This window comes from Bos mutus, chromosome 25 (assembly GCF_027580195.1).
Source record: "Bos mutus isolate GX-2022 chromosome 25, NWIPB_WYAK_1.1, whole genome shotgun sequence".
NCBI classification, from domain to species: Eukaryota; Metazoa; Chordata; class Mammalia; order Artiodactyla; family Bovidae; genus Bos; species Bos mutus.
Genome location: NC_091641.1, coordinates 21421662 through 21443214, shown reverse-complemented (window position 1 = coordinate 21443214; position 21553 = coordinate 21421662). Strand labels below are relative to the sequence as shown.

General features: G+C 42.9%; 1 protein-coding gene across 1 annotated transcript in view; it reads left to right on the top strand.

Annotated features, from left to right (window-relative positions):
• HS3ST2 (heparan sulfate-glucosamine 3-sulfotransferase 2) overlaps nucleotides 1–20880 on the top strand; it is a 115703-nt gene extending 94823 nt beyond the window's left edge. The window contains exon 2 of the mRNA XM_005905327.2: nucleotides 19489–20880. Within this exon, the coding sequence (XP_005905389.2) occupies nucleotides 19489–20107 (619 nt within the window). The 3' untranslated portion in view covers nucleotides 20108–20880. The remainder of the gene's footprint in view (nucleotides 1–19488) is intronic.
• Nucleotides 20881–21553: the final 673 nt, after the last annotated feature.

The window sequence follows — 21553 nt, the reverse complement described above, 5'->3', positions numbered from 1 at the left end:
GGGAGAAATGAGAGAAAGAGGAACCCTTTGATGGCCAGATACAGCACTTTGTGGTTTACATGGGCCCCTTCCGTGTTCATCCAGCTTAGCCCTCACAACAGCCAGGGGAAGTCCACCTTATTATCATCTGCACATTGAGCTGAGGAAATTGCTGTGAAAGTCACAAGGGCAGGAGATGGGAAAGCTGGGCCTCCAATATGGTTTTCTGAATTCACATCATCCACAGTTCATGATCCATTGCCTGTGTACTAAGTTGTTTCAGTCGTGTCTGACTTTTTGCGACCCTATGGACTATAGTCTGCCAGGCTCCTCAGTCCATGGGATTCTCCAGGCAAGAACACTGGAGTGGGTTGCCATGCCCTCCTCCAGGGGATCTTCTGGACCCAGGGATCAAACCTGCACCTCTGACGTCTCCTGCATTGGCAGGCAGGTTCTTTGTCACCGGTGCCACCTGGGAAGTCCCCCAACATCTATTAGCCAGTCCCAACTATGTAATTTGTGCCAGGATGGCCAGCACCTGGCTACTCATACTGTGGGCCACAGACCAGCCTATCAACCTCACTGCAGAGCATTTTGGAAATGCAGAATCTCAGCCCCCTCCCTAGACTTGTAGAATCAGAATCTGCATTTCAACAAGACCCCAAGGCAATACAAATACATATTCAAGTGTGGGAAGGGCTGACCTAGGGATCCACTCCCAGGGCAAAGGGAAAGTAGGCTTAGGTGTGGAGAAGGAGCTAAACCCAGATTGAGAGAGAAAGTGAGAGTCTCAGAGTTACCCCCAGCAGGTCCCCTGATAGTGTCCCCGTGGTCAGGCCAGGCTAGCCCGCAGATGGCACCTGAGAAATTGACGTCCAGTTGCCCGGAAACTTATTGGAGCTGTAGGTGCAGCAGCAAAATCCATTCATTCAACACCCACGGTCACCCTTCCTCCTTTCCAAGCCCAGATTCTGGAGAGCGGAGCTGTGCATTCCCAGCCTGACAGATCCGTGCTTTAGACCCACACCCAGGCTTCGCCAGACACGGCTTCTCCGGACATGTTTCCTCCCCCTCACTTCTCAAAACTGCTTCCATGCCGGCTATCTTCTCCCTAAATAAGATCAATGGAGACTTTTTAACATAACATTTATTAGCTAGTTTTTTTAAACTACAAAGGGGGAAAAAATCCAATAAATACAGAAAAATCAAGGTGAAAATTAAGTCCGTTCTACACCACAGGCCATCTGGGTCCCCCAAGGTAATCACGGTTAACAGTTGATGGTGTATCTTTTTAGAGATGGTGTATGCATGTCAATGGTGCAATCTGTGTGTACATTTTGTAGGTAAATAGGCACACACTGAACTCGCTGTTCTGCGTCTTGCTTCTTGTTCGCTTAATAATACATCTTGGACTCCTTTCTGTGTCAGTTGCTATAGATCCACTTTATTTTTTCACAGCCATAAAACAAGCTGTTGTCTGACTTCACTAGAGCTTATTTAACCAGCTTCCTACCAATGGACATGTAGATTGTTTCTGGTCTCTTTCTGTTACAAACAGTGCTTCAGTTATCAGGTCAATGCCAGCTGCTGTAACAAACAAACCCCAAGAGAAAAGTGTGTGTCTTGCTCACGATAGTCCAAAGGGGTTGTTTCCCTAATTATCATTGGTCTTCATGCCCCTTCTCCCTTTTAAACCTTCCAAGGCCTCAGAGTTCTTGGCATTTAGCTTGTAGATGTAAAACAAAATGAAAAGGACACACCTACTTTGTAAACATCTGGGCCTGGAGGTCACAGAGTTAGAACCAGCCACAGGGCCCCACCGCAGGGGGTGTTGGGAGATGTAGTCCTTGGCTGGGCCACCACCCTCTAGAGACAGAGCTATACAATGGAGTGAGAGGCAGGGATCTTTGGTGAATGCCTCCCCATCTCTGCCATATGTTCTTGCACACAGGTCTTCACACACTTGTACAATTAAATTTCCAGAAGTGGAATTGCTGGGTTAAAGGGTATGTGTGTTTTACATTTGGGTAGATAATATCTAGGGCTTCCCAAGTGGTGCTAGTAGTAAAGAAACCGCCTGCCAATGCAGGAGACATAAGAGACGCAGATTTGCTCCGTGGGTCGGGAAGATCCCCTGGAGGAGGGCATGGCAACCCACTCCAGTATTCTTGCCTGGAGAATCCCATGGACAGAGAATCCTGGCGGGCTACAGTCCATGGGGCTGCAAAAAGTTGGACATGACTGAAGTGACTTAGCACGCACACATGCACAGATAATATCTAATTACCCTTCTAAAGATGTATTGATTTACACTCCCTCAAAGTATTGGCAAGTACTTTGTTCTACACACTCTTGCCAGCAATACTTGTTATAATTTATTGATTTATTTGGCTGTGTCGGGTCTTCACTGGGACACACGGGATCTTTCACTGCGGCACAGTAGCTGTGGTACGCGGGCTGAGCTGCTCCACAGCATGTGGGATCTTAGTTCCCTGACCAGGGATCGAACCCACATCCCCTTTGTTGCAAGGCATATTCTTAATCACTGGACCACCAGGGAAGTCCTAACAACTGTTATAATTTTAAAAAGTATATTTTCCAGTCATACAGGTGAATAATATGATCTCATGATCTCATCTTAGTTTTAATTTGCATGTCTTTAATTTTAACAGAGACGGAGTATCTTTCCTTAACTTTATTTCCCATTGGTAACTCTTTAGATATTAACTTCTCACAGCCTGTGTTCCTTTACTCCACCAGCTGGTTCTTTTTCATATTAATTTGCAAGGACTTTGAAAAATATATAAAATATATAAATGCATGCTGCTGCTGCTGCTAAGTCACTTCAGTTATGTCCAACTCTGTGCAACCCTATGGACAGCAGCCCACCAGGCTCCTCTGTCCACAAGATTCTGTAGGCAAGAATACTGGAGTGGGTTGCCATTTCCTTCTCCAATATAAATGCATATATAGATATTAAAAATATATGAAATCATCCTTTGTTTCCCTATCTCATATGATGCAAATGTTTTTCCAGTGAGTCATTTTCCCATTATTTTATTTATGGTATTTTTCCATTCCAGAGACTTACATTTTTTATGTATCTAACTTTGCAGGCTTTTCCTCCATGAGTTTTGTCTCGTGCTTAGAAAGGCTGTCCATGTGCCAAGATTAATTTTATATTCTCACGTTTTCTTCTAGTGCTAGAGTCACACTTGCTTGAATCCGGATTTTGCAACTTGCTGCGTTGATTCGGTGACTGACTTCAGTTCTCCATGTCCCAGATTCCTCAGCTCATAAAGAGGAATAGTGAGTGCTGGGCTCATGGAGTTAATGTGAGGACCAAGGGAGGTGGCTCATACACAGAGTAGCGCCTCTGACCACTGGTCCCTGAATGAGAAATCTTAGCTATTAGCTTGTTCATGATGTCCAGGGCATCAGTGACCCCATCTCTATCAGCTTGGGCTGCTATCACAAAAATGCCATAGGCTGGGAAGCTTCCATAACAGAAAGCTATTTCTCACAGCCTGGAGGCTGGAAGTCCAAGATCAAGGTGCCAGCCAATTTGGTTCCTGCTGAGGACTCTCCTTCTGGTTTACAGACAGACATCTTCTTACTGTGTCCTCACATGGCAGAGAGGGAGAGATCATCTCTCCCTTTAAAAAAAAATTAATTTATTTTAACTTTTTATTTTGCACTGGTATGTAGTTGAGTAGCTCAGCTGGTAAAGAATCTGCCTACAATGCAGGAGACCCCAGTTTGATTCTTGGGTCAGTAAGATCCACTGGAGAAGGGATAGGCTACCCACTCCAGTATTCTTGGGCTTCCCTTGTGGCTCAACTGGTAAAGAATCCGCCTGCAATGCAGGAGACTGGGGTTCAATCCATGGGTTGGGAAGATCCCATGGAAAAGGGAATGGCTACCCACTCCAGTATTCTGGCCTGGAGAATTCCATGGACTATACAGCCCATGAGGTCGTAAAGAGTTGGACGCGACTGAGCAACTTTCACTTTCACAGTTGAGAAAAAATATTGTGTTAGTTTCATGTATACAACAAAGTGATTCATTTATACCTATACATGTATCTATTCTTTTCCCAATTAAGTTGTTACAGAATATTGAGCAGAGTTCCCTGTGCTATACAGTAGGTCCTTGTCACTTCTTATAAGAGCATTAAGGCCTCCTCTCTTGTGAACTAATTACTATAGGTCCTGAACATATAAATTTGAGATGAGGATGACGGGGGACACAAAAATCCTGTCCATAGAAGACCCTGTGTATTGGCTGATGTAGGCTGGGTGCCCTTTTTTTCAAGGTGTACAACATAATGATTTTGGTATAAATCATCATGGTAGACACAGATGGCACTGGCGGTAAAGAACCCACCTGCTAATGCAGGAGACATAAGAGATGGGGGGGGGGGGGTTGATCCCTGGGTCGGGAAGATCCTCTGGAGGAGGAAATGGCAAACCACTCCAGTATTCTTGCCTGGAAGATCCCATGGACAGAGCAGACTGGTGGGCTATGGTCTATAGGGTTGCAAAGAGTCAGACACAACTGAAGCAACTTAGCACACATGCATGCAAAGTGATTGTGAAGTGATTATCACAAGTGGGTTAATGAACATATCCATCACTTCGCAGAGTCACCATTTTTGTATGTGTATAGTAAGAACACTTAAGACCTACTCTCTCAGCAGATTTCAGGTATGTAACACTGGAATGTGAACTCTTGTCACCAGGCTGTTCATTAGATCCCCAGATCTTATTCATCCTCAACTGAAAGTTTGTACCCTTTGACCTTTATCTCCCCATTTCCCTCTCCCCACCTCCAGCCCCCAGCAACCACCATTCTACTCTCTGGTTCTGTGAGTTCAACACAGAGATCCCATCAGTAATTGAAATCATATAGTCACTGTCTTTCTGTGCTTGGCTTATTTTACTCAGTCATAAAAAAAGAAGGAAAACCTGCCATTTGGGGTGACGGGGTGAACCTATAGGACATTACGTGAAGTGAAGCTACATGCCCATTTCTTCTGGTTAACAAGTGGCAAAACTCACACTCCGCTCTCTGATTTCAAATCCCACGCTCACTACTAGCCACTAAAGTAGCCTACTGCCCTCCAAACATCTCCATGTGTATGTATCAGGCAAGGAGGACTCTATTCTGGTTTCCATCTGGCACCTGGTGGGACTCAAGACAAATCCAATGTAGCTATCACTGGGGAAATGCGCAGTAGAAGAGGCAGGCAGGGTTACCCTGTCTTCTCACCATCACCCTGGGGTACATGCCAGAGCCCAAACCACTTGGGGGTTAATGCTCCAGGGAAGAGACTGTGCCCAGACACTTACATCAGCTTCCCTTCTTATGGAATAGAGGTGAGAACAGCCTTGTCAGCTGGGAGACAGTCAAACTATTGGACACCAGGCAGGCTGGACTGAGGTGCCAGCTGTTTACATGAGTTATCAGGGAAAGCCAACTGCCCAGGCCATGGGGACCTTGATGACTGTCCGAGATGGGATTCAGGCCTGGCCCCTCCTAGCAGAAGAGGAAGCCGCCAGCCCTAGTGGGAAGCCAAGTTCCATCAGCCCCTCACACTGGGAAAAGGGGAGCCCCTCTCACCCCTTGGATTTACAAGGCTGTCATCTCCTTGAGAATAATGCCTGTCTTTGTATCCTGGCATACAGCAGGTGCTCAATAAATGTGTGTCCAATGAATGAGAACATGACTGCATACCAGGCCCAGGTTAGGCACTGTCGACAGAGACTTGATGGTGGTGAGCCCTGCCTTTTGTGACCTAACACTCTAGGGTGATGACAGATAATGTGTAAAAAATGAGTTATGTCTATACTGAGTCCCATGGAATCACAGGGATAACAAATACCTAACTTCTGGAAAGAGGGAGATAATAAAGGCACAGTCAGGGAAGCCTCTCTGGTGGAGGTGATGATGAGCTAAGGGCTAAGGCATGAAGAAGTTCTGCCTGACCAGCTACAGAGGCTTCCCCCAGAAGCCACAACACATCAGATGTTGCTTGGCATGAAAAATGCAATTTCGGGGGAGAACTCTAAATAGTCCAGTCTGGCCAGAGCCCAAGATGGCCATGGGCTGGATCAAGAAGAGCCACCTAAATCCTGTTAAGGCCTTTATCCTGTGAGCAGTGAAGAATTACTGATGGGGTTCAAGCTGGGACTCAGCGTGGACTCAGCGTTTTCCTCCCAAGTCATATCACTGTAAGGATTTGAGCCAAGGTCTTGGAAGGAGGGGGTTCTGAGATACTAGAGGGGCTGCAGGTCTGTGCTCACAGGTGCTGTGCCTACGCTGGCCAGCATGTGGAGGGGGAGAGGGTTTAGCAGGTTTATTTTAGAAGAACCAGTTTCCTGCAGGAAAGACTTTCCCCGCCTCTTCCGTTCCTAATTATCCCTCTGGAGACGGCAATTTTTTTTTTTTTTCCCAAGGAGCCTGGTTGCCCAGCCAGGAGCTAATGAATCACCGAAGTCCCCCAGGCAGCCAGGCCTTTTAGAGCACACTCATGGGGTGCACAGATTTAGCAGGAAAGGAAATCTTCTGGTGAACCCTTCCGGTGATAATCAGGGTAAGCCAGCCCCGAACACCACGTCCCCATGTGGACAATGGGGCCACAAGAGCTGCCTCTGTTCTACTGAGTGGGTCAGAAAATGCCATTTCCGGAGAGTCTCAAACTGACAAGACAGTATTTGGATTTTTTTTTTCTTTCTTTCTTCTTTTGGTAAGGGACACAGAAGTCTGTGATTTTTTTTCCCTTGGGGAGAAGACATAAAATGGACTTTGGGGCACAGATTTCTACCAGACCAAAGCCTTGCCTTAATTTTTTTTTTCTCTTCAGCAAATATTGACTATGCGCCTACTAAGTGCCACTACAACTGAGAGAAAGACAGCAGTGCTCTTCTCTTGGAACTTCCCGTCTATGGTTGGGCTGGGGGAGGGCAGAGATATCCTTCAAATAAATATTTAATGTCTTAGATAACAATGAGTGTGATTGCATTACTTACGAGGATGTATTTTATTAAGACCATGCTTCCCAAGCTTCTCTGATCATGAGTCATGAAGCAGGGGGCTTGTTAAAATTGTAGGCTCCTAGGCTGCGCCCTAAACCCACTGAAGCTGGATGTACCGAGCTCTTTTCCTCTAAGGAGAAAACACTTCTGAGCTACTGTATTAAAGGCTGTGCAGCTAAAGGAACATGCGGTCCTCAACCATGGTTCTTAGCCCTGGGGGCCCCCTGGGATCAGCTGGGGAGCTTTAAAGTCGCAGGTGCCCAGGTCTCTGCAACGCCGCCCCCCCACTACAGAGATTCTTATTTAATTACTCTGATACAGTGGTATGGGACTTCCCCGCCTGCCAATGCAGAAGACATAAGAGATGAGAGTTTGATCCCTGAATCAGGAAGATCCTCTGAAAGAGGGCATGGCAACCCACTCTAGTATTCTTGCCTGGAGAATCCAATGGACAAAAGAGGTTGGCAGGCAACAGTCCATAGGATTGCATAGAGTCGGACACAACTGAAGTGACTTGGCACACATTAGCACGTGTGGGGGTATTTATCGCATCTAGTTTGACTTCCCCACCTCCTCCCTCTCAGCCACACTGCAGATGACCACAGTCCTGTCCTCTTTCAACATCAGAGGGAACCTGGGCAAAGGACCCTGTAGATGGCAAAACAGAAATGGCGCAAGATCTGTTCCTTTTAGTCTCATTTTACCTTCTTGTACTGGGAAGTTTTGGCTGAAGCAGAACTTGAGTTCCCCCTCAGCTCATGAACCTGAGCACATGTGGCCATGATGAAATTTTTTAAATGACACAGTGATCCCTTCACCCCAGGACTATCTGCTGGAACCTTCCTCTGCCCAGGTTCAGAATGCCAAGAAAAGGCCAGGCTTCATAATTTCCGGTAACTTCTAAGGACTCGTGGTAACCTCTCAATAGGCACCTACCTTTGACACTAGATCTTTGATCAATTTCTTGAGTACCTATGTTCTGCCAGGTTTGTGCTAAGAAGGCAAAAATGAATAAGGAACATGCCCAAGATGCTGATGATCTCTTGATATAAATGGATGTGTACTTAGTAAGTACCACACAGTGGGATGAGGTCTTAATAGCTGGATTCAGGAAGTGTCATGAAATTATTTTTTTGAAAGTGTTCACAGAGGGTGTGACTTTTCCTTTGGATTTGGAAAGGTGAGTAGACGTTTGCCAGGGTTAAAGAGACCAGAAAGATGGTCCAGAGTCTTTAAAAAAAAAAAACATGAAAAGACAGCATGTGTTTGGCGAGTGAATTTTGTGTTCAATATAGTTATAAGCATCAGATTTCCAGGAGGTGGCAAGAGATTAATTCTGGAAAGGTAGACGGCAGCCCTGAGTACCAAGTCAAGGAATATGGGCTTTATTCAGAAGAATGGCTAATGGTTGACAAGATTGGATTTGCTTTATTTTTTTGTATTCTCAGTAGACATTTTATGAATCAAGATGCAAACACCAAAAACGTGGAACCCAACATTCTTGGCAGATGCTTGCCTATCTTCTTATGGAGAAAGATGTTTACAACTCTCAGTATTGACTCGTCTAAATATTTTATCACTGTGACTGCATTCATTCACTTTATTCTTTAAATTTTTATTGGAATAGAGTTGCTTTACAATGTTGTGTTAGTTTCTACTATTCAGCAAAGTGAATCAGCTGTTACAAATACATATATCCCCTCTTTTTTGGATTTCCTTCTCCTTTCGGTCACCAGAGAACAGTGAGTAGGGTTCCCTGAACTATACAGGAGGTTCCCATTAGTCACATTTACACAAGAGAATGGATTTGCTTTAGCATGATTCCCTTGGCAGACACAGAATGCAGAATGGATTGAAAGGGAGAAGAAAGTAGAAGCATGGAGGTCAGAGAGAAGTCTGTTGTCAGAGGAACAGATGAGGTGAGCCTGAGGTGTGTGAATGGGGCCAGGAGATGGGGGAAGACTTGAGAACGTACCAGGAAGACAGACATTAGACGTAAGAAGGATGTGAGGTTTTTGTGCTTTGTAAGCATGGGAGGAAAATGGCAAGTTCATTACTGAGATGAGGTGTCCAGTCCACAGACAGTTGGACAGTCCAGTCCAGAGTGTGGGAAACTTGGAACTGCAGTTACAGAGCTGTGAGGAGTAACAGCTCCTAGCTGGTGCTAAAGGCTAAGGAGGAATGGGGTCATCCTGGAAGATCACGTAGAATAAGAGAAAGGGGAGATAGACTCCTGGGAAGGCTCTCGGTGATTTGGGGAGAGTTGAGAATGTGGAAGGGGATGAGGGCTGCAGTGCATATCTGGATTAGATTGCTGGCTTCACGTGAGCCCTAGAAATACTGATGGAGACATTACTTGTGCCATGGCTATGGTAGCCTTTGCAGAGGGAGATGCAAATAAGGTGCACCTGCCCTACCTCGTGCAGTTTATAATCAAGTGGGGGTGAGCTTAGCTTAGCATAGCTTCCACAGAGAGGAAACCAGGCACGTTAGAATTCTTGGGTTCCAAACAACAGAAATGGACTCTGATTAACTTCAAGTAGTAAAAAAAATTTTCTTAGAAGGGTGTGCAGTAACTTATAGAACTACAGAGGAAGGTGGGCAAACCAGGTCTGGGAAAGGGCAAGAACCAAGAAAGCTGAGGGATTGGGTAAGAGTGACTGCTGGGGAGGCTCCTCCAAGCTCCTGTGTCTGGCTGGAAGATTGAGTCCACTTTCCGTCTTCATCATATACTTTTTGTCAGTCACACGCCCTCTCCTTGAACTGCTAAGAGTTTATCCAAAGTAGGAGTGGTTCCTTTGAAAGAAATCTGGGGGCTACTACCAGATGTGGTGGAAATTGTTGCTGAGCAGGTTCACATAACAGATGGGCGGCAAGTCCAATTGGTGAGTGTTAGACCACTCTTTCTGTCATTTTTGCAGAGCCATACAGAAACAAAAGGAGACCGAAGCTTAAAAGGGTTATGCGGGTGAGAGAAAAGTTCAGCTGTTTGTTAGCAGCTGGAAACAAATCAGCAAAATTTGAACAATGGCATGAGGAGGAAAAATGAGCCTAAGGAAAAGACTAATGCCCTCTTCCCACCACAGATCAGAGAGGTGTGTATCCAGAGTCTCCTTGTGTGTTACCATCACACAGCCTCTATTCCAGTGACCTAATGAGAAATAAATATGTAAGGCATCCTTTGATGGAATAGAGAAAATTTGAAGTACACATTTGACTGTGCATGATACTGTTTGCAGTGTGGTGTTTATGTCTTCCTTAGTAACTGTAATTTGGTTTTGTAGCTGATATGCCAATTAGGAAGGGTGGAACTTCACTTTAATGCACAGCTTGGGGAGTGATGTGACACCCTGAAGATCACTGGAATAGGTCAGAAGTTTCCAAACTGGTAGCAGAGAGAGGTGTTAATTGGCGCTCCTGGCAAAAGTTCATAGCTTAGCCAGATAAGCTTGGGAAATGCTGCAACCTGTTTTCCTCTCTTGGATATTCACTGGCGTATTAAAGGATATTGCAAAGAGATATGTTTAATGGCTTATCTTTCAGGTCAACTTTTTGTGTGTTGAAGGCCTTATACCCGCAAAAGCCTTGGAAAGTCCCTAAGTTTAAATGCACTGTCACAGATAATGTAATTTCATCTACTCTGTCATTAAGGCCAACACCTCATTACAATGTGTTCCAAGATCATAAAATAATGCAGGCAGATTTCTAAGAAAATCCAAAGAATTTGATTCAAGTGCGCCTGTGATTATTTGCTAAGAATGATATCCTCAGTATTAATAAATACTATTAAAATTTTCAACCCATCCGGGTCTTTTACAGACTTGGGGCTTAGATGCAAAATATTAGTTGCATCAGCTTCTCAGTTGCAAAAAGAACTTGAAGATTCAAGGGGAAAATGGGAGGTTTGTATGGAGGGCAGCGGAGTCGGGGGTGGGAGTGGGGGAGGGATCTGAGAGCACAGGTGGGCAGGTGAGCCCCTGTGTAACTTATCCTCTGAGATTAATGGTGGTGGTGGTGGTGGTGATGTGAAGATGATGCTATGGAAATGATTGCTTCCTGGGTCCAGAGAAGGTTTAGAAGAAAGTGAAATAAAAAAGAAAGTGAAATCAGATGAATTTCAATATCACGTACAATGAATCTGAGACTATGGTAAAGACAGAAGGAAAGAAGGTTATGGTCTGTGTTTTTTTCCTGTGGGCACCATGACAAATGCCTTGAAAAGAAGTGTCTTAAAACAATGGAGATTTATTCTTTCAGGTTTGGAAGCCAGAATCCTTAAAAGCAAATTGTCAGCAGGGTTGGTTCATCCTGGAGGCTCTGAGGAAGAATCTACTCCATGCTTCTCTCCTGGCTTCTGCCGGCTGCCAACAATGCTTGTCATTTCTTGGCTTGTAGACATATCACTGCATGCTCTGCCTTCATCCTCCCATTTCCTCTTCTCTCTGTGTCTCTTCTCTCCTTCTCTTCTCTTCTAAGGATATTCCTTACAAGGAACCCTAATCCAAGATGATCTCATCTCCAGATCTTTAATTTGCTTACTTCTGCAGAGACTCTTTTTCCAAATAAGGTCCCATTCATAGGTTCTGGGTGAATGTATCTTTTGGAAGATCATCATTCAATCCACGACATAGCCCTAGAGTAGAATTTCAGGGTGAACCTTTTCAGAATTAGGGCAATTCCAAAGACAAAACCTAACATATGACCATGAGGAAGAGTTTGCTAAAAGGGAAGAGGAAATGGAGGTATTTGGCCAAAGACCTGTGAGGCCAGGTTACAGAAGAGATGACTATGTGGCTGGGACAAAGAAGGCTAGACACCAGGTGCCTCTATTCATAGGACTGTGAAGCTGCCAGCTGTGGGGTCTGGGAAGCCATAGTGTTAAGAACAGGTGAAGGGTGGGACTTCCCTGGTGGTCCAGTGGTGAAGGCTGTGCACTTCTAATGCAGGGGGCGTGGGTTTGATGCCTGGTCAAGGAACTAAGATCCCACATGCCATGCAGCACAACCAAAAATAGATAAATAAATAAAATAAACAGTTTTTAACAAATAAATAGGGAGTGGGGGAAGGGTGATTGTGTATTGGTGGTTCTCACCTTTATTTTCACATTGAAATCATCTGAGGAGGTTCAGAAAAGCACCCACCCCCAAATATTTTTAATCAGTCTAGAACGGGGCTCAGACATCTGTGTATTTTTTTAATTTATTTTTTTATTGAAGGAAAATTGCTTTACAGAATTTTGTTGTTTTCTGTGAAACCTCAATATGAATCATGTATCTCCTCCCTTTTGAACCTCCCTCCCATCTCCCTCTCCATCCCACCCCTCTAGGTTGATACAGAGCCCCTGTTTGAGTTTCCAGAACCATACAGCAAATTCCCATTGGCTATCTATTTGACATATGGTAATATAAGTTTCCATGTTACTCTTTCCATACATCTCACCCTCTCCTCCCCTCTCCCCATGTCCATAAGTCTGTTTTCTATGTCTGCTTCTCTATTGCTGCCCTGTAAATAAAGTCTTCAGTACCATTTTTCTAGATTCCAAATATGTGCATTAGAATATGATATTTATCTTTCTCTTTCTGACTTCACTCTGTATAACAGGTTCTAGGTTCATCCACTTCATAAGAACAGACTCAAATGCATTCCTCTTTATGGCTGAGTAATATTCCAGTGTGTATATGTACCACACCTTCTTTATCCATTCATCTGTCAATGGACATCTAGGTTGATTCCATGTTCTAGTTATTGTAAATAGTCCTGCAGTGAACAATGGGATACACATGTCTTTTTCAATTTTGGTTTCCTCTGGGTATATGCCTAGGGGTGAGATTGCTGGGTCATATGGTGGTTTTATTCCTAGTTTTTAAAGGAATCTCCATACAGTCTTCCACAGTGGCTCTATCAATTTACATTCCCAATAACAGTGCATGAGCATTCCCTTTTCTCTACACCCTCTCCACCCTCTCCATTTATTGTTTGCAGACTTTTTGGTGATGGCCATTCAAACCGGTGTGAAATGATATCTCTTTGTGGTTTTGATTTGTATTTCTCTAACAGTGAACAACATTGAGCATCTTTTCATGTGTTTGTTAGCCATCTGTATGTTTTCCTTGGAGAAATGTCTGTTTAGGTCTTTTCCCCACTTTTTGATTGCGTTGTTTGTTTTCCTGGCATTGAGTTGTATGATCTGCTTGTATATTTTGGAAATTAATCCTTCATCAGTTTCATTTGCTATTATTTTCTCCCTATCTGAGGGTTGTGTTTTCACCTTGCTTATAGTTTCCTTTGCTGGGCAAAAGGTTTTAAGTTTAGTCAGGTCCCACTTGTTTATTTTGGGTTTTATTTCTGTTACTCTAGTAGGTGGGTCATAGAGGATCTTGCTTTGATTTATGTCATCAAGTATTCTGCCTATGTTTTCCTCTAAGAGTTTTATAGTTTCTGGTCTTACATTTAGGTCTTTAATCCATTTTGAGTTTATCTTTGTGTTTGGTGTTAGGAAGTGTTCTAATTTCATTCTTTTACACGTAGCTGTCCAGTTTTCCCAGCACCATTTATTGAAGAGGCTGTCTTTGCCCCATTGTATATTCTTGCCTCCTTTGTCAAAAATAAGGTACCCATAGGTGCATGGGTTTATTTCTGGGCTTTCTATCTTGTTCCACTGGTCTATATTTCTGTTTTTGTGCCTGTACCATACTGTCTTGATGACTGTAGCTTTGTAGTATAATCTGAAGTCAGGAAGGTTGATTCCTCCAGCTCTATTCTTCTTTCTCAAGACTGCTTTCACTATTTGGGGTCTTCTGTATTTCTGTATGAACTGTGAAATTTTTTGTCCTAGTTCTATGAAAAATGCCATTGGTAATTTGATAGGGATCGCATTGAATCTGTAGATTGCATTTGGTAGTGTAGTCATTTTCACAATATTGATTCTTTCTACCCAGGAACATGGAATATCTCTCCATCTGTTTATGTCATCTTTGATTTCTTTCATCCATGTCTTATAATTTTCTGTGTACAATTCTTTTGTCTCCTTAGGTAAGTTTATTCCTAGATATTTAATTCTTTTTGTTGCAATAGTGAATGGGATTGATTCCTTAATTTCTCTTTCTGATTTTTCATTATTAGTAAATAGAAATGCAAGTGATTTCTGTGTATTAATTTTGTATCCTGCAACTTTGCTGAATTCACGATTAGCTCTAGTAATTAATTTTCTGATACTATCTTTAGGGTTTTCTATGTAGAGAATCATGTCATCTGCAAACAGTGAGAGCTTTACTTCTTCTTTCCCAATCTGGATTCCTTTTATTTCTTTTTCTTCTCTGATTGGTGTAGCTAGGACTTCCAGAGCTATGTTGAATAATAGTGGTGAAAGTGGACACGCTTGTCTTGTTCCTGATCTTAGGGGGAATGCTTTAAGTTTTTCACCATTGAGACTAATGCTTGCTGTAGACTTATCATATATAGACTTTACTATGTTGGGGTAGGTTCCTTCTTTGCTCATTTTTTGAAGAGTTTTAATCATAAATGAGTGCTGAATTTTGTCAAAGTTTTTTTCTGCATCTATTGAGATTATCATATGGTTTTTATCTTTTAATTTGTTAATATAGTGTGTCACATTGATTGATTTGCATATACTGAAGAATCCTTGCATTCCTAAAATAAACCCAACTTGATCATGGTGTATGAGCTTTTTGATGTGTTGCTGAATTCTGTTTGCTAGAATTTTGTTGAGGATTTTTGCATCTATGTTCGTCAGTGACATTGGCCTGTAGTTTTCTTTTTTTGTGTTGTCTTTGTCTGGTTTTGCTATCAGGGTGATAGTGGCCTCGCAGAATGAGTTTGGAAGTGTTCCTTCCTCTGCATTTTTTTGGAAGAGTTTTAGAAGGATAGGCATTAGCTCTTCTCTAAATGTTTGATAGAATTCTCCTGTGAAGCCATCTGTTCCTAGGCTTTTGTTTTTGGGGAGATTTTTGATCACAGCTTTAATTTAAGTGCTTGTAATTGGATTGTTCATAATTTCTATTTCTTTCTGGTTCAGTCTTGGAAGATTGAACTTTTCTAAAAATCTGTCCATTTCTTTCAGGTTATCCATTTTATTGCCATACAGTTGTTCATAATAGTCTCTTATAATCCTTTGTATTTCTGCCTTGTCTGTTGTAACCTCTCCTTTTTCATTTCTAATTTTGTTGATTTGATTCTTCTCTCTCTCTTTTTTTCCTGATGAGTCTAGCTAAAGGTTTGCCAATTTTGTTTATCTTCTCAAAGAACCAGGTTTTAGTTTTATTAATCTTTACTATTGTTTCTTTCATTTCTTTTTCATTTATTTCTCTCAGATCTTTATGATTTCTTTCCTTCTACTAATTTTGGGGGTTTTTGTTCTTCTTTTTCCAGTTGTTTTAGGTGTAAAGTTAGGTTGTCTATTCAATGTTTCTCTTGTTTCTTGAGGTGGGATTGTATTGCTATCAACTTCTCTCTTAGGACTGCTTTTGCTGCATCCCATGGGTTTTGAGTTGTCAGGTTTTCATTGTCATTTGTTTCTATAAATTTTCTTTATTTACCTTTTGATTTCTTCAGTAACCTGTTGGTTATTTAGAAATGTGTTGTTTAATCTCCATGTGTTTGTGTTTTTTTACAGTTTTTTTTTATTGTAATTGATATCTAGTCTCATAGCATTGTGGTCAGAGAAGATGTTTGATATGATTTCAATTTTCCTAAGTTTACTGACGTTTGATTTGTGACCCAAGATGTGGTCTGTCCTGGAGAATGTTCCATGTGCACTTGAGAAGAAGGCGTATTCTTCTGCGTTTAGGTGGAATGTCCTGAAGATATCAATGAGATCCATCTCATCTAATGTATCATTTAAGACTTGTGTTTTCTTATTAATTTTCTGTTTTGATGATCTGTCCATTGGTGTGAGTGGGGTGTTAAAGTCTCCTACTATTATTGTGTTACAGTCAATTTTTCCTTTTATGTCTGTTTGTGTTTGTCTTATGTATTGAAGTGCTCCTATGTTGGGTGCATAGATATTTACAATTGTTATGTCTTCCTCTTGGATTGATCCCTTGATCATTATGTAGTGTCTTTCCTTATCTCCTGTAATCTTTATTTTAAGGTCTATTTTGTCTGATACAAGGATTGCTACTCCAGCTTTCCTTTGCTTCCCATTTGCATGGAATATATTTTTCCATCCTCTCACTTTCAGTCTATATGTGTCTTGAGATCTGAAGTGGGTTTCTTGTAGACAGCATATATACGGGTCTGGTTTTTCTATCCATTCAGCCAGTCTGTGTCTTTTGGTTGGAGCATTTAATCCATTTACATTTAAAGTAATTATTGATACATATGTTCCTATTGCCATTTTCTGAATTGTTTGGGGTTGATTTTGTAGATCTTCTTTCTTCTCTTGTATTTCTTGACTATATAAGTCCCCTTAACATTTGTTGTAAAGCTGGTTTGATGGTATTGAATTCTCTTAACTTTGGCTTGTCTGAAAAAGCTTTTTATTCCTCCATCAATTTTGTATGAGATCCTTGCTGGGTATAGTAATCTTGGTTGTAGATTTTTCCCTTTCAGTACTTTAAATATATCCTGCGATTCCCTTCTGGCCTACAGAGTTTCTTCTGGAAGATCAGCTTAAGTATATGGGGTTTCCATTGTATGTTACTTGTTGCTTCTCCCTTGCTGCTTTTAATATTCTTTCTTTGTGTTTATTATTTGTTATTTTGATTAGTATATGTCTTGGCATGTTTTTCCTTGGGTTTATCCTATATGGGATTCTTTGTGCCTCTTGGACTTGATTGACTATTTCCTTTTCCATCTTGGGGAAATTTTCAACTATAATCTCTTCAAAATTTTTCTCATACCCTTTCTTTTTCTCTTCTTCTTCTGGGACCCATATAATTTGAATGTTGGTGCATATGATATTGTCCCAGAGGTCTCTGAGACTCTTTTCAGTTCTTTTCATTCTTTTTACTTTATTCTGCTCTTCAGAAGTTATTTCCAGCATTTTATCTTCCAGCTCACTATTTGTTCTTCTGCCTCAGATATTGTGCTATTGATTCCTTCTAGAGTATTTTTTATTTCAGTAATAGTGTTGTTTGTCTCTGCATGTTTATTTTTTAATTCTTCTAGGTCTTTGTTAATTGGTTCTTGCATTTTCTCCATTTTGTTGTAAGGTTTTTGATCATCTTTACTATCATTATTCTGAATTATTTTCCAGGTAGTTTGCCTATTTCCTCTTCATTTATTTGGACTAGTTTGTTCCTTCATTTGTGTAGCATTTCTCTACTTTTTCATTATTTTTTGTAACTTATTGTGTTTGAGGTCTCCTTTTCCCAGGTTTCAAGGTTGAATTCTTTCTTCCTTTTGGTTTCTGCCCTCCTAAGGTTGGTCCAATGGTTTGTATAAGCTTCCTACAGGGTGAGATTTGTGCTGAGTTTTTCTGTTTGTTTTTCCTCTGATGGGCAAGGCTGAGTGAGGTGGGAATCCTGTGATGATTTGGTCTGTATTTTTGTTTTGTTGGTTGTTGAGATGTGGCGTCCTGCACAGGGTGCTTACTGGTGGTTGGGTGATGCCGGGTCTTGTATTCCAGTGGTTTCCTTTGTGTGAGTTCTCTGTGCTGCGATTCATGGGGTCGCAAAGAGTCAGACACGACTGAGCGACTGATCTGATCTGATCTGAGGGTTAGTTCTCTCGTAGTCTAGGATCTTGGAGTCAGTGCTCCCACTCCAAAGGCTCAGGGCTTGATCTCGAGCTTTGCGTGGCTCTACATTATTATTTTCTGCTGGCCAGGTACCCCTGTCTGCTCTCAGCTGGTGTTCTGCATGCACTGCTGTGTCTGAAGGTGTATTCCTGATGTATCTGCAGAGAGAGGTGTACTCCATGTCCACCTACTCCTCTGCCATCTTGTTCTCCGCCTGGATGCTTACTCAGTTTTGAACTGAGTTGGAAGCTATCAAGTTTCTGAAAAGATTATAGAACACCTATCTCAGCAGGGCTGGGTTTGTTGTTAATGAATCTCTACAAACAAAATCCGAGTCTTTCAACTAGTAGAAGTTTGCCTGTTCCTTTTCTCAACTGCCAAGTGCTGGTGGGCAGCCAGACCACTGCAGGGAATCTTGAAGGAAAGAACCTCAGGACAAATGGTCCAAGCAGTTGCTAGGGTCTTGCCCCAATATTCCGTGATCAGGATCAGCTAGCCACGAGCAGCAAGTCTTCTGGCTGGCTAAGCCAAATTGATACTGAATCCAAGCTTACTCTGCTCGCTGCATGACAAGCCAATGAATCTGAGAGACAAGGGGCTGAGGCAAGAAAGAGACTTTATTTGGGGGCCAACTGATCGAGAAGATGGCAGGCTAGCACCTCAAAAGAGCCATCTTCCTTTTAAAAAATAAATTTATTGGGTGATTTAATGTGCAGCCGGGATTAAGAAAAATTTTGCTGTCATTGTTCAGTCACTAAGTCATGTGTCCGACTCTTTGCAGCCCCATGAACTGCAGCATGCCTGGCTCCTCTATCCTTCACTATATAAGAAAAACTAATTAAGGGGAAAACACAACTTTCAGAAAGAAATAGCAACTGGAAACCAGAGGTGTTTCCCTTCACGAGGACCTGAAAGAGATACACCTGAGAAGGAGGCATCAGCTTGTCCTACCATCCTCCCTTAAACCTTAAGCAGAACTAGGAAATTACGAGGAGAGCAAGAGGTTGCATTACTGGGCTTCTGACTGAGCCCCTCCCCCCACCCACCCATGATATTCTCCCCCCACCCATCTCACCCCTGATATTCTGTGCTTTTCAGTCTTTTACCAGGGATATATTTCAGATGTATTTCAGCAGGAAAAGACATCAGAACTCATTTCAAAAACACATGCTATTCCTACAAAACATGCCTTTCCTCTCCCCAAAAGACTTTCTTAATATATTTGGAGAGATATCTTTTGCCAGAACAATATTCAGTGGCTTCCTTTGTATTTTTTGAATATGTAATAAACACAATAAAAATTTCAAGCAGTGTAAAAGATTATACAATAAAAAGCAATTCTCATTTATCCCTGACCTCCCTGCTCTGCTCCCACTCAAGGTCCCTCCCCAGAAGCAATTACTTTTATTGGTTTCATGGTATCTTTCCCCAGATAAACAAGCTGTGTCTTGCCTTTTTTCATTTAAGCACTAAATCTTGGAAATCATTCCATAACAGTACACACAGATCTACCCAACTGTATTAATTGGCTATTCCATCATGTATCTAACCCATACTGATGGACATTTAGATTGGTTCTTGTCTTAAACTGTTAAAGACTTTGAAAAAAGGGTCAACAAGAGTTAGGTGCTTCATCAGATGAGAACAGGGGAGGCTCAAATATCACAGAGGAGAAGGGGGTGGGGATCCCCTGGGAAGCTGGGTGGAGGGAAGTGATCCCCCGGGGGGTCCCCAACACAGCCCTGGCTGATCATGTGCATTTCTGCCCCACAGGAGCCTCATGCCTCGGACTCTCGAGAGTCAGATCACACTGGAAAAGACCCCCAGCTATTTTGTCACTCAAGAGGCCCCTCGCCGGATCTTCAACATGTCCCGAGACACCAAGCTGATCGTGGTCGTACGGAACCCGGTGACCCGTGCCATCTCGGATTACACCCAGACGCTCTCCAAGAAGCCAGACATCCCCACGTTTGAGGGCCTCTCGTTCCGCAACCGCACCCTGGGCCTGGTGGATGTGTCCTGGAACGCCATCCGCATCGGCATGTACGCGCTGCACCTGGAGAGCTGGCTGCGTTACTTCCCATTGGCTCAGATCCACTTCGTCAGTGGCGAGCGGCTCATCACCGACCCGGCGGGCGAGATGGGGCGCGTCCAGGACTTCCTGGGCATTAAGAGGCTCATCACGGACAAACACTTCTACTTCAACAAAACCAAAGGATTCCCTTGCTTGAAAAAAACAGAATCGAGCCTCCTGCCTCGATGCCTGGGCAAATCAAAAGGCAGAACTCATGTACAGATCGACCCTGAAGTGATAGACCAACTCCGGGAATTTTATAGACCATATAATATTAAATTTTATGAAACTGTTGGGCAGGACTTCAGGTGGGAATGAGCCACAGAGATTCAAGGGCTCTTCTGCTAGTCTCTTCCATGTTTGCCCTGAGAGCCTCTGACTCTCTTCCCTCAGTGAATCCAGGCTCCAGTCCCTATTCCCCTCTTGGGTTCTATCCTCTTGGAATGGGGAAGCCCAGCTAAAGGCCAAGAGACCTGGGGGGTCCTTGCCACTAGCTCTCCCCAGTCTGTCCAGGCACAGTTGATCTATTTCTGGCACATCTGGTCAGTTCCTAATAGTTTCCCTTCAGCCCATATGAGGCCCTGGGAAATTGTTTCAGGAAGCACAGATCTTCTGATTATAGATACATATTATAAGTGGTGATGGTTCTGTTGCTATGAACACAGCAGTCTGTCCCGTCACTGTCCACCCTGGAGTGGGCTTAATTCCAAGTGGCATGTACCTCCCCTCTGAGCTTAACTCTCTGGAGCTGCCCTGGGTGATGGATGGGGACCAGCCTTGTCCTCCTGACCTTAGCAGCTCGTGCAGAGATTGTGGAGCTGGAAGTGTTCCCCCTGGCCACTCTTAGGAGACAGACCCTTTGCTGATGAAATAAACCAGTGATTTCAAAGCCTGTGGTTTCAACTCTGCTTGAAGGGGAACTGTCTTTAAAAACCACCCTGTGATTCTCCCTGCTCCCTGTGGACAAAAGCACATAACTCTGCTGTTACGGGTACTTTCCTCACGCGAGCTTTCATGTTCAGCATGCAATGGAATCATGCTTGTCCATGTGAAATAAATACGGCTCTCTCATGTCCTTATGGCTGGGCTTTCTCTGTGAGTCAGGCCTGGGGCATGGCTCATTCCTCCAGCTCCTCCCAGCAAGGTGGGGCTGTGCTGGGGATGGTGTGGGAGGGCAGTGAGAGGAGAAGCAAGGGGGTGGGGGAAGGGGAAGAGGTTCTTGCTGGGGAGACCTGTAAGGGCATCCTCTTCCTGAAACATAGTCTGATGAAGTCAGCTCTCCGTGTTAAGCTTTACAGCTGAGATAAAGCCAAACTAGAGGCTGACAGGACATCAGACATGTTTTTGCTTGGCCAGCTTGACATTTGGAAATAATTTCCCACATTACAAACTTGGGAGTGTTCATGTAAAATATGGAGTTCCAGCTTCTTAAAAACATTTTTTTATTGGAGTATAGTTGATTTACAGTGTTGTGTTCATTCCTTCTCTACAGCAAAATGAATCATAAATATATGTGTGTGTGTATATATACATGCCCACTCTTTTTTAGATTTTTTTTCCCCATATAGGTCATTACGGAACATTTGAATAGAGTTCCCTGTACTACACAGTAGGTCCTTTATTTTACATATAGTAGTGTATATATGTCAATCACAATCTCACGATTTATCCCTCCCCCTATCGTTTCCCCCAGTAACCATAAGATCGTTTTCTACATCTATGACTGTTTTTCTGTTGTGTAAATAAGTTCATTTGCACCATTTT